Source organism: Betta splendens, chromosome 3 (assembly GCF_900634795.4).
Source record: "Betta splendens chromosome 3, fBetSpl5.4, whole genome shotgun sequence".
In the NCBI taxonomy this organism is placed as follows: Eukaryota; Metazoa; Chordata; class Actinopteri; order Anabantiformes; family Osphronemidae; genus Betta; species Betta splendens.
In genome coordinates, this window is record NC_040883.2 from 13,946,261 (window position 1) to 13,959,835 (window position 13,575).

The following is a 13,575-nucleotide window of genomic DNA, read 5'->3' on the forward strand; positions in this document are numbered from 1 at the left end:
TAAAGTGTCCCCTGAAGCCTCTGCTACACTAAAGAGATAAAGAAACTGCATAAAAAAAAAAACCCACACAATTTGCATTCTGTCTGAATTTCCCACAATTCAGTTACAATAAAAATGAATGGGAACTCAGAAAGACTCGCTTCTAAGATTTCCTTAGTCTAAAAGCACCAAAGTTCAGACACAAATTATTTTATATTATGCTGACATTAAGGCACTTGGTAAAAAAAAAGCTTCAACTCAAAACAGGCTGTAATAAATAAAGTGATTAGAAGTTCACCCTCCCGTCATATCATTTTAAACTAAGAAAATTACAAACCAGATTAAAGTGAAGAGGTTCCAGAGGTTGGGTTTAATTGTAGCACTGTGTCATGGGTTACTGATAGGAGAGTTTCATTTCATGTACTTCATCTGAACTACAGATAACATCCATCTCCTCCCTTAATCTTGTGCTGAACAGAATATTAATAATCTTGACAAAAAGGGCCTCTGCGCTCCACAAAAGGAGAAAGAACCCAACGCATCAGTTCAGCGAAACAGGCCGATGAGAACAGTGAGGGTACAGTCCCTCGCATGCGAGGCCCTGAGGTGCACCAGAGGAGCAGGCTCCAAAGGCATTTAGTCTCTGAACACCAGTCATATGAACTCAGCCGTTTCTATCCACCAGCAGTGACTGAAGTCACTGTTCGCAAGAAGGGAAGTGACACGCTTCTGAGAAGAGCTGCGCTTCTACTTTGAAGTGAGTGACAGAACAGAGAAGCTCTTTTTTTCCCCTGGTTAGGATTAAGGCTGCTTCTACACATCCTGCATCATGTCCTGTAAAGTGAGTATGTTCTTGCCTCAACACAGCAGCACGCTTCCTATTCCAGTAGGAGGACACAAAACCACTTTCCTGGAAATGGTGCTGGTGATGCTCATTATGTAACGAGTCCACATACAGAGCCCTGAGCAGGTAATTCTTCCCTAAACTGTGTTTAAATATAACTCAAATCATTAAAGTACAGTTACAAAGTAGTTATTTATAATTATATATGATCATGTTGCAGCAGCTTTTGAAATGAAGGTAATTCAACAACTTTGACAAGGTGGTAAACTGGTCAGCACGGGGCCCCAGAGCGCAGTCATGTGACATTTATAAAGCAAGTTAAATATTGACAATCACAGCAGAGTCACCACTAAGGAATTTTTAATGAGCTGAATACAAGATGGAGAAGACGGTGACAGCCTCAGGCCGAAGACAGAAAGACAAAGTTTCACATCAGAATGACCTAAAAAAGGAATCTACAGACGCAGTCAGGGCTGCAGATCAAGTAAAGAGGCTGCTTCGGCTGCAGCATAAGTGATTCAGCTTTAAATTAAACCTTTGATCTTGCGGTCATTTGATCCTGTTCCATATTGATGCTTAGTGTTAACACGTGCAGAAGGTTCTTATCACATCACTTAGCTTACCACTAGTAGCAATCTCATTTCACTATTCATTTAAATACCTATGTAATGGAGATGAAGTTGGACACGAGCGGCACAAGAATGCAAGCGCTCCTTGGAAAAACTGCAGCGCCAGCCTGATGATGTGGGCAGGAAAAGGTCTTTAAAATGTAAAATAACCGTCCTCAGATGCAACTTGGCCGTTAATGCCAATTTACTACCGAATGAGTCAGCTGTTTTTTTAATTTTATTACTCTAACTTAGATTTAATTAATCCCCTCGTTTAAAAATGGCCCCATAATCTAAAAGTGGAGTCAAAGTGAGAAGCGCAATCCATTTGCACACCACTTGGTCGTGACAGTCTTTTACTCTTAAAACAATGTCATGCTCATTTGAGATTCAATAAAATTCCTCAGTGGCACCCCATCTTTAGTGTGGCCTTAGAAAAAGAGGAGGCGATAAAACAGGCCAACGACGTCTAAAGAATAACAAACTGAGGGTGTAGCTGAGCACAGACGGGCGGTGCTGAGGACCTTTCATGACCTGCTGCCGTGGAGTCTCCTCCTGATTCCAAGTCAGCGTCAAGCTCACCTTGACAGAAGAACTGAAATGGAAGAGGACGCCAACGAGTCCAACAGAGCATGCGTTACATCAGCTAGCTCCGATTTAAAATGGGAAATGTTTACAATGAATCACTTTGTAACCATCCCAATGAGTTAGTAATAGTTAGGAAACTTTTTCCCCCAATTCAGCGTTTCAGTAAAATGTCATAGTTATGACCCCATGTTGGTTAGATAAGAAAAAGCTATTTAAGGGTGTGATGACATTTTATAAACCAAATTGGAAATAATCTGAAGATTAAACTATATTGAATGCGATCATTAGTTCCAGCTGTAACCTAAGACAAAGCACATAGTGCACAGCGCAGTATCTGGCGTAGAGCGAGAGCTCAGATTTGCAACTCTTAATTACGGCCTTTGCGAACGACAACTTCATACAAAATCTGCGTTGAAGGCAGAGTGAGAATCGATGCCACAGCGTGAGCGCGAGCAAAGGCCAAATTAAAACCAGCCATCATCCGACTAGTAAAACCTGTCCAGCTGCAGGCTTTGATCCTCCCCACAAGCTCTGCTCAACTCCCACACCTGCACAGTCTGTCACACAGCACCGCGGCTCAGACGCAGCCACACACGCTCCCTGTCAGCTGTAGGCAAAATAAAGGCTTGGCGCATTTGTTTGTCGCTGGCTCAAAGTAATGGCCTCGCTTTAATCGATGAACAGCGGCGCTCCATCGCCAGGGCGGCGCCGAACACGAGAGCATCTTTATTTTGGTCATCATTTGTGGTTATAGCTCACCTTTCAAAGTTAATGAACAGAAAGGATTCATCAATAACAAGCGATGGGCTACACAGATGTGCCTGTTCCATGTCATTTACTCCAAGCTTTATGGAGTAAATGATTTGGCATTGTCAAATGCTCGGCACAGAAAACCTGTTCGATGCGCGTCCTGTCTGCTGCCACCCAAAATGAAATATGAAATGAATGAATTAAGCCTTCAATCAATGAAATGGCAAATAAGTGTGGCAAGTGTCAAATCACTGTTTTTGAAGTCACTTCTTCAAATGTCTTGTTTTGCTGAATCAAAAACAGGGTTTTATAGTTTTAAAAAGACTAAAAATGGGTTTGACATTTTCAACCGTCAATTATCAAAATGGTTGACAGTCAACTTTCTGTCTAGGAATTATTCCACTAATTGTTGCAACTCTAAACACAATCCACCCAAAGTTCACTGCAGTTTTTCCACAGACTCTCAGTTCTTGTTGGACACGTTTTGTGCAGCTCTGTTCGCTCTGTCCATCACCAATTACAGACCTAGAGATGAATATTGATTTTCTCTGCAGTTTTCTGATTAATTAAAAGAAACAAACATTTGGAATGATGGGCATTCTTGGGCGAGTGCAAACGTGTTTAGCGCCTTTAATGCCTTTTTAGTGGAGGAGAACGCATTTGTGCAGCTGGAGGCAGAGAAACGTGACATTTTTTAAACACCAATCAACAAAATTGTTCCCAATTAATTTTCTCTTCATCCACCAATCAACTAATTGATGCCTTAAACCAAGTTAGCCTGGGGCAAAAAGCAGCTCAAGCGTCGACTGATAATTATTCACTAGATTTTTATCTTTTTCCTTTCTCTACTAAAAATGATAGCTTTAGTGAATCACAGCAGAATTGACTTCATCAGATGAAAAGGTGATCACATTTGCAAAGAACTTGACTTCAGCTGAGGCTGAACTTTGTCACATCATGAGTTCAATGCCCATCTGCTTTGACACAGGGTGAGAGTGACCTTTTAAGCAGATCATTTATTTGGTTTTGTTCTAGCAGCACGAGAGGAGAAATGCTGTCTGGCTCCAGTTCGTATGACATCAGTGTGTTAGAAACACCATTTAATCTACAATAATAACTTAATTACCATCTTTGCAAACCAAGGCTTTTTGTATCTCCTCCTGTTTCTGTCCACAATGTGAGTAAACATCACCAGGTGGATTTTGCTGTGACTGGACTTTAATATTTGCGCATTAGCACACAGGTCATTGCAAGATGTTTGTAAGCATGATTTCCAGGGAACAGAGGGCTGGATCAGCTTCTTTTATATACACTGCAGTGGATCAGAACTGGGTTGTTGAGTTTAACAAAAATAGTATCTCATTAAGGTAGTTAATCAGAGAGATATCTGCTTTGAGAGAAAGGCTGCGACATCTGTTTTTAATTCAGTCCAAGTTTTAGATTTGACAAAACTAAAGGCTTTACTCAGCCTTTATCCACCTAATGTTATTAAGCCTGCTTCATTAGACAGGACCCTGCTCTGCAATTTTTCCATCTTAGATGCTTCGTCAGAAGAAGCTCGTCAATCTTGCGCTGGTCAGACACAATAGTCCATTTTCTCTCCCTCAAAATATCATAAAATGGTTTTAAGCAAGTTGCTGAGGCAGGCCAAACCACACAAGCCAGAGTCTCCGGGGCACAATTTCAGGAAAACATGGGTGTGATTGCTTTGACTGGAATCCTTGTTGTCTGATATATACTTAAAGCGCCTAAGTGTGTAGGATTAGTCATTAGCCTCCATGCTGTGACTCACACATAACATTGCTGACCATGACTGGTGCGACCATGTACTGCAAGGTTTCTTGGAAAAAAACTAAGGAATTAAACATCTGCGTGAGAAGCCTTTTGTTCTATTAGGCTTTAGGTTCTAGTTTCAAACAAAAACTATTGATGCATATACAACAATGGAAAAATAAACTCTGGCTCTCATGTGACATATACCACACCCAGTCACACCTGCTGCACCTGAATGCATCCTGTGCTGTATGAAAATTCCAGGTCTTTTAGTCAAAATGTGATGATACAGGTTTCTCAAAACAGAAAGTTAGTGCTAGTTAGCGCTTCATCAAGTCTCCTTACTTTAGAACACATTCCTTACTTCAGAACACAAGCTTTTCAGGTAAACCTACTTAAAGTAGTGGCGAGAATTATAACAATAATGGGATACAAATTAAAGAAAAACTGCACAAAACATGTCTAACATTTTTCCTCAGGGGAGGATGTGATAATTTGAAAGGATAACTTGGTTGATTAGTTTCCACAGAGGTCAAACAGGAAGTCATAAAGAGAAATTCCTCACTGGGGCAGACAGGAAATGTTTATCCGCAATACATCGCCCACACCTACTGCGGCTGGGAAACTACAGGCAGATTTCTCATTCAATCTGCCCAAAATGGAAGCGGGAGATGGGAAAAAATGCTTTTTTATACTTCGCCTCGACAGGCCCAACACAAAAGTCTGCTGTGGGAGTATTTGTATACACACACACACACAGACAGTACGGTATAAAACTACACGACAAGACAGGTACTTGGCTCTATACTAATCTGTCCTATTAAAAATGATCACACTGAACAGGAGGTGACAAACTGATCGTTGTGAGAGTCTTACAACCAATAACACCATAAAATAGGAAGTGAGAGCAGGTAGTGGTTGTCGGCGGGAGATAAGTCACAGTGTGCAGTGTTTGTTTACTTGATCGAGTCATTTTCAGGTTCGCAAAGAAGGTTGAGTCTGTAACGTTCACCCCACTTCTCTAGAGTTAACCCTCCCTCGTGAATTCACAAGCCTCGTTTCTCATACTCATATCTACCCACACACACACGTAGACACACACACACACACACACACACACACTACAGTCGCAGGACTGTATTGATTTTTTCTGCAGGTTTTCAAATTAATGCTTCTGAAGTTTTCTGCCTAATTAAAGAAATAAAGATTCTAGTGTTTTATTAAACAGCTGGCATAGGTATAACAGCAGTAAGTTCACTTACTTTTTACGAGTCCTACTGTGTATTTGAACAGTCTAGTCTGGAGTCCTCCGTATTTTCTAAGTAACCAAGGTATAGCTTTTTTTACTTACATGTCCATGGTTGATGAAGCCATATTTACTGGCAACTTGGTCAGCTTCCTCCTGACCTCCAGGTATGTGGACAGCCCATGTGTTGGTGTAGACCTTCTGACCCAGAGCCGGTGAGAGCCCAGAAATCAGCAAGGCCAACAGGGGCCCGAGTAACAACTCTAGCAGTCTAAACCTGCGGCCTAAAGAGGGAGATGGAGGGCCAGAAGCCATGGGACCTCCTAGTGCAGCACAGCGCCTCTCCGACAGATCGGGGCTGTCCACGGTACATGCAGATGCACTGGGAGACGAAAAGCAGCTCACCTGAGGGGACACAAAGAAAAGGAAGTTAACAACTCAAAGGTTTAGAAAGTGTGGTGATGAGTTCACTGGTGAATCACTTCTTGTGAATATAAAACTGCCACACAAAAAGAAGCTTTATAAACTTAACACGTCAAGATTCACAAGGAAACTATGCATCTGAGGCCGAACAATATTTAGTCTAAATTCAAGGACTTCTTCGTGGTCACAAACTTGATAGAAGAGGAGAACAATTTTCATCTGTTTTGTCCATCTGCAAGCGCATATACGGGGAGGCATTTTATAGCTGGGCTAAGTACAGACATTTGATAATCCCAAAGGAAGCTGCACGCAGGTCGTCAAGGCCGGCCCCGATGTTGTGGTTAGACGCAGCAGCGGCTTGTGGCGTTTGTGCTCCCACGGGGGGACATGAAGAAGAAAGCCGCTTACCAAAGCAAAACGCGAGGCCCGTTTCAGCGCTTAGGTAAAGTGGCAGAGTGGCAGAGGTGGAGGAGTGTGGTTGGGAAGCCGGACGACGCCCTGGATGCTGAGTGGTCGCAGCAGCAGAGATTGTGAGAACTGCCACTTGAGAGTGACGTTTAAGCGCTTAAGTGAACAGGAGAAGCCACGGGAGGAAAAACGTTTGACTACCGAGAGGCAGTGAGTGGGCAAACATTAACGGGCGTCATCACTAACCCATGAAGGAGACAAACATTTAAAACCGCAGAGACAGCTACGTATCACACAGGGATCGTGTAATCATGGTGGTTCAGAGCACAGGCACATGTGTCATCATCTTGCAGTTTAAAGTGTTTTTAGCCAGGTGGGTTTGCTGCACCTGAATCTATCAAGACTATTCTCCTGCTAAGTGCCACCTCCGTGCTAAGTGGCTGTTGTCCTGCTCCGTGTTTCCTACAGTGCACACGCTCTTGGTCTGCGACTTAAGCAACTGCAAATTGTAGATGTTCTTTAAGCTTTTATAAATATTTATTTGTTAAACACATTATCTCTATCCTCCATTTTAGTTCTACAATATAATCGTTTTTATTATTATTTAATAGCCGCTACGACACAATTAGTATAAAACACCCTTTAGTGACAAATTTTGGTGCCTGGCCGTTCATTTTTTAATAGTTAAAGGAAAAAAAAAATCACCATTCAAGGAATCCAAGCCTATTTACACATGTAGTGCAATGTTGTGTACCACGGCAATTTATTTGGCTTAACATAATTAAGAGATTAACAACTACAGCTACTGCTTGCTTAACAACCTTGCAGACAACTCTCAAACGCCCGTTGTTGAAGAAGCTGTACACAGACACTGACCATTTAATTCAGACTATTTAAATCAATATTTAAATCCCTCGCAGCCTCTGCAATTAACAGATGCACGTGTGCAGCTGGTAGACATGAGAAAAGTGGATTTTCTCTCCAGTTCACGCTTACAAACAACGTCCTGTTGTTTTAAGTGAAGAGATGAATAAATAAATAAACAAGTTGAAGAGCCTTGGTTCCGATGGAAACTGGAGCACAAGTAATCATATCATTAAAGATCATTAAACCTAAGACAGGCTGTCTGTGAGCCGGCAGGACAACCCAACGTTTCACAGATTTCTGATTCACTGCCAACTTCACGAGACAACTATATTTAAAACACTTAGCAGATGTAATAAATCCAATCAAATCAGGTGGTCTACGTGTCACTCAGTCTGAAACGCACAAATCCCCTTTGTCTCTTCCTCCTTTTCTGAGCCTATTTTATAACAAGATAAAATAGCAAAAATCCACCCACATTAATTTGAGTTACTTGATTTAATAACTTTTTACTAAAATTGACAACAACTAATGCTTCCTGTCAGAAGCACCATCAAAATATGATGGCTTAACCACCATTTGCTAAAGTACTTATCAGCTTCAAATTAATTACAATTTTGAAAAGCGGCACACGGCGAAAATTAAATAAGACAGAAAGGAAAAGCAGACGGACAATCTGGCGGCTGCATCACAGTACTCACTTAACTCTTCCCTCTGCGCTTTAACGCAACAAGTCAACTGACTGAAGGCTCCCAAAGCTCCGATTGATTTTCGGACACACGCTGGCTTTAAATACAGACGCCCGTGACCTCATCTGAGCGCTTAACCACTCAGTTGTCCCAACGTCAGGGTGAAAGCCACACACCGAGGCATAACAACCGCCCAATTACCTCGCTGCTCACGGGAGACAAAGGAAAAGCCGGCCACTAGCACTGCGAGCGGTCCGTAGCGCTACAACGCTAAATGATCCCATATGTTAAACGTGATAATGGAGGCAAAAAAAAAAAGTTATAATTAGCCAAGTATCATTAAACCCAAAGGGTAACAACGGCCTCATTACCAAACTCATCAGGACACTTTGAAAAGTCAACACTTTATACCTCATTGGTTTATTATTTACATTTTAATGAGCTAAAAATGATCTCTGATGCATTCAGCCCATGTGATCCTTTGCTCACACTCAAATCGCGTTACTATTTCTGCTGCTACTCACACTGTTACAGCTTAAATCAATAACTCCGTGCAGGAGCTCAAACAGCCCACGATGTGTGTTTAAAGACAAAAAAACATAGTACGTGTGGGCCACAGAAATAAGCTCACTGTAACATTAGGATAATTCACTAAAATGCCAACAGCCACAACTACAAGATATTAATGGACACACTGAAATAGCAGCTAATATGCTAAACACTAAGACAGACTTAGAACAACATCACAAATCTGATATGCAACTATTTTAAGTTGATTATGAGTAATTTGTTGGTTTTATTTTCTTCACATGGCTCCAGTACTTCACTTTAGCTGAAGCCGGAGGGTCTGTTATTACCACTTATTCAATCTCTCACACTGGCCTTGTTTACTCTGTGTAGGGGCATCGTCAGGCATGTGCAACACGACGATATAGATTTGGTCACGACAGAAAAACAGTTATGATCTCCTACCTTCTATGATTTGTTTCCCTTCCGTTCTTTATGGCAGAATTTTGTATTTCATTTTTTTTTTTTAAACAGCACAGCGTGTTCTTCCACTGGGTGCAGATCCCATCACTGATTTGCGTATGAAAAGTCTGACAGCGGCTTAACAGAAAATTTACTCAAAGAGAGAAAAATAAACAGATTCGGATGAGAATCTTCCCAAAGGCTATATAAATCAGAATGGAATAAGACGCCAACTATTTGGACTATTTATTCAATGAGTTTACAGAAAGCGTGTTCAGTCGGGATATGCATCGTTATCTGGATGACCTATACCATCATATGACACTTTGGTCCTATCGCACAGCGCAAGGAATTACTTTGGTGATAACACATTTGAAAATATATAATGTATATGTATATAAAATGTGTCTCTCTTTTTAAATGTGAATCTGAAGTGTAACTACAGCATCAGAACTTTCACTTGTCAAACAATCCTACTTGGGGAGCTTGATTTAATGTTCCAATTTAGTACAACATGTTCTAAAGTAAAATATATTTTTCTGAAGTACTAGTGCTACAGGAGCTTTAAGTCCTCTATTAGAAGTCTACAGGTACGCACAGAAATAAAACCTCTGGAGAGTAAGAACTGTACTCATTCACATCCTCACACAATTGGGGAACTCGAGTTACTATTCAAGGAAGCAAGACATTTAAAAAGGCCCTTCCCGTTTCAACTAATGCTTAATTTATCACACTGCTTGCCCCAAATAAAAGATTTTAATAAAACGGAGTGGAGGTCTAAGTCTCTGCACCACTGTGTATTACTGTTGTGCTCTCTTTGATGTTACGTTGTAAAAGCACATAACCAAACATGTCCTAATGAATACGGGGACACAGCAGCAGTTCAAAGTATTAAACGTGCTTCGTGATTAAGCTAGACTGGTTTTAATGGGACTTTTATTCTATTGCCCATTTCAGGTTTAATGAGTGAGCCGCAAAACAGGCCAATTACAGAGTGTGAAAACAAAAACAAGCCTATTGTTTAATTTAACTTTGTTACAAATAACAAACACCTACGACTGACTTCCTGCAAAAATATTTACTGAAATACATCTAACACCCTATGTGATATTTAGAGTTTTCAGTTTCCAAGTTCAGTTGGAAAGAATAACAAGAGCACACACTAAAACTATGTGTCATCATAGTCTTATCAGACCTGTTCAGCTGACACTTTCAGCTGTGTGTGTGTGTGCGTGCGTGTGTGCGGAACTGCATTCAAGGGGCTCAGCTGCCTTGTTGCTAGTCCTTATCCTTAATAATCTGCGGCTCAGAATGGCCCGAGCACAGGTACAATTACAGTGTTGGCTGTAGTTGGAACACAAACAAAACAAGCAGGTCAGTTCCCATAATATGTGAATGTGGCATCTGCTGCGACACTGAATATCCAGCGTCGAGTTACAGAGAGGAACAAAGAGCGCTCTCCAGTCAGTTAGTATTAATATCAATCCATAAGGACTGCACGCGGGTCAGAGAGGATCAAGTGAGCCACTTCACCTCAATCATCAAACAAACTACATTTATTATTAAAGGCATATGTTCATAAATATCCCAACATAAGCTGTAGTTTGTAAGTGAACCCTGAAACCCCACATCCACAGACAGATAAAGAACGTAGTCTAAAATCAAGGAAGAAACGCGTCCTGCTTTTACTCACGTACTGTTTACAGGGAGCGGGACAAACAGTTCACGCTTCAGTTCGGGAAAGGAGGAAAACTTCTGTATCCCGGCCCGCGTCACCGACGCCGGGGAGGCCGAAGTTAAGGAGTTTAAAGCGTCAGCTGACCGGAGTGAGGCTGCGGAGGCGCAGGCTACGACCGCGACACCAACCCGCGCTGACCCGCCGCCGTGACTGCGCGTCTGCGAGGCGATCCGCCGAGGACTCCGCCGCTCGTGGCGCGTCGTGATTCCACGCGAACTTGACACGGCGGTGGGCTGAGCCGCTCCGTCTCACAGGTGCCTCCCCCTTTTCCAGCCCGCTCTCCCCGAACAGCGCCGACCCCGCCGCCCGCCCGCCCGCTCGCTCGCTCGCTCGCGCCCTCGCCGCTCGGGAATGACCGCGGCTACGCAGGCACCGCCACAGAAACCCGGACGCGGCGCAGTCGACGTCAGCTCGGCACGAGTATCTTGGAAGAGCCCCCTTCGCGCCAGCAAACTGACAGCAACCGACACCGTTGGGACCGCGCTGGGTCTGGTTCCGTCCTGCGGTGTGGTACCGGAGCTGGACACACGGTAAACTCGCCAGCCACGCATTCAAACAAGCGAAAAACAAGCAGCCGCGACGGGAAACTTACAGACGCCTCAACTTACCAGCTTCCTTTTACATCCTGCTCGACCCGGGTCGTTGTGGTGTCAGCGCGGTGCTAGAACCGAGGACGACGCGGCGAAGGGGCTGAAAAACTGATAACAGAGAACGGCTGGTTATAAATAGTCATGATACCCCTCCGGTGTATCGCTGCGTGGTCCGTACAAGCCCCAGGAAATACGTCACGGCCGTGGACAAAGTGGAGACGGGAGAGCAACACCTACCTACCGAGCTGCGGCGCTGCTACAGCCCCATCTGCTGGCCACGGGCCGCGGAGCAGCTTTAAAGGACCCGTCCACGTCTTTTAAAGTAAACGAGCAAAGCGTCGGAGGAACGATATCGCTGTGCTGCGTTCTCTGCTTGGTCGTGCTGAAGATGAAGGAAATGAAGGCGAAGGACAAAAATAAAACGACAAAGAAGAAGTAGAACGCAACGAAGGCGGTGAAAATGCAGAAGAAGAAAATGAAGACGAAGAACAAAAAAACGACAAAGAAGAAAGGAAGACGATGCAAATTGTGGAAGGAAATAAAGACGAAGAAGAAATAATAGAAAAACAAAGAAGGCAAAGAAGAAAAAAGGGGAGAAAGAAGTAAAGAATAGAAAATGTAGAGTAAACATGAAAAAACAGAAGAAAAGCGATTTTTAAAAGCGTAGTATTCTGCACTATAATTTTAAAAAAATCTAATCATGCAACGCAACTTGACAGTGTAATTTCTTTTTGAAAAAAATGTAAAACATAAAAAAGATGTTCAGCAATCTACATACAGTAACTTTTAAAAAAGGAAAATTAATTAAATATCTAATCTGAATCTTACTCACTAACTCGTCTACCCTCATTTGGGCAGCAGAAGCAAAATAGCATCTTCAGTCAGCCTGACTGCATGCCTTTGGACTGTGGAAGGAAACTGAAGTTTCCGGAGAAAACCCACACTTACATAGGCAAAACATTTAAACTCCAGACCCTGAAACTGAAAACTAGCTGTAACACTACAGTCCGAATGTAATCAATTGGCCATAGTTTGTTCACTGAGCTGCATATTGAACATCCCATAATTCACACTGCATATCAGGACCAAAAACCAAGTCATGAAGAGTTACACAATAACATTTGTGGCGAAGCACAGATAAATCCAGTAAGTAGTCACTCCAACACAGCTTCATAAATCCTCTGCATAGACAGGAGAATCTGGCAGAAGGATGGCCATCTCTGTAACACTCCATCAATCAGGCCGTTGTGGTAGAGTGGTTAGATGGAAGCCACAGTCCGGGGCTGCCAAACAGACATTTACAGGTCTCTGAGAACACGTAAAGTCATTCTGTGGTCTGATGACACAAATTAAACACACTGGGCAGAACTCCAAGCACTATGTCTGGCGTACACAAAGCACTGATCATCACCTAATACTTTATGAAAATGAAAATTTCAAGCATGTTTTTGGGACAGAATTCACTCTATTCTCTCCCTCTCTCACTTGTTTACAAAAAATAGATTAAAAAGTTTGTCTTTAGGTAAAGAGAAACTTTAGTTATTTTTTGTTTGTTTACTTTGTTTAGTACCTATCCCTCTGTACCGTAATCTGTCCATGATTGGAGGTTGGATTTACAAATTTGCCTTAAACCCAGTAGCTTATAGTACAGTAAGTAACCTCCTATAGACCATCACCCTGCTATAGGAGTCTGGGTAAGAAAGTCATGTTTGGGAGCACAAAGCACAGATTTTGAGCTTGCTTTAGATCACAGTGAGGTCAGCTCCTTCTCTGCTTCACTTTCCTGATTAGTTGCAGAATTTGTAGGCCGCCACACAACTTAAGCAGAATACTGGTGGCAACCAAGCATATAATTAATATGAACACATAGATAATTGGATATCACATGCCACAATTACTATTGAACTAGCCTGAAACAGGCCTCCCCACATCAAACAGAAACGTACACTAACCTCACTTATAAAGCATGTCCTGCCTTCATATTCTATTAGGATTAAATTCCATAAATGTGTCATGAAATAAATTATTTAAAAATCAATTCAGAAACTGTGTGGTTACAACTACTGTAGAAAAAAGCACTTGTAATAAAAATCTTAATTATTCCAC

At 42.3% G+C, this 13,575-nt stretch overlaps 1 protein-coding gene across 6 annotated transcripts in view; it reads right to left on the reverse strand.

The window, feature by feature from the left end:
- The window catches only part of furina (furin (paired basic amino acid cleaving enzyme) a), a 63,567-nt gene extending 51,132 nt beyond the window's left edge, over positions 1-12,435 (reverse strand). The window contains exons 1-3 of one of the 6 annotated variants that reach the window (XM_029145366.3): positions 11,711-12,434; positions 11,488-11,577; positions 5,894-6,193 (exon numbers count right to left, since the gene is read on the reverse strand). In XM_029145366.3, the coding sequence (XP_029001199.1) occupies positions 5,894-6,103 (210 nt within the window). In that variant the 5' untranslated portion in view covers positions 6,104-6,193; positions 11,488-11,577; positions 11,711-12,434. Of the gene's footprint in view, positions 1-5,893; positions 6,194-8,184; positions 8,299-10,834; positions 10,979-11,487; positions 11,578-11,706 lie in introns of those variants that run through there. The other 5 variants (XM_029145365.3, XM_029145370.3, XM_029145367.3 and 2 more) reach the window with 5 other exon arrangements.
- Positions 12,436-13,575: the final 1,140 nt, after the last annotated feature.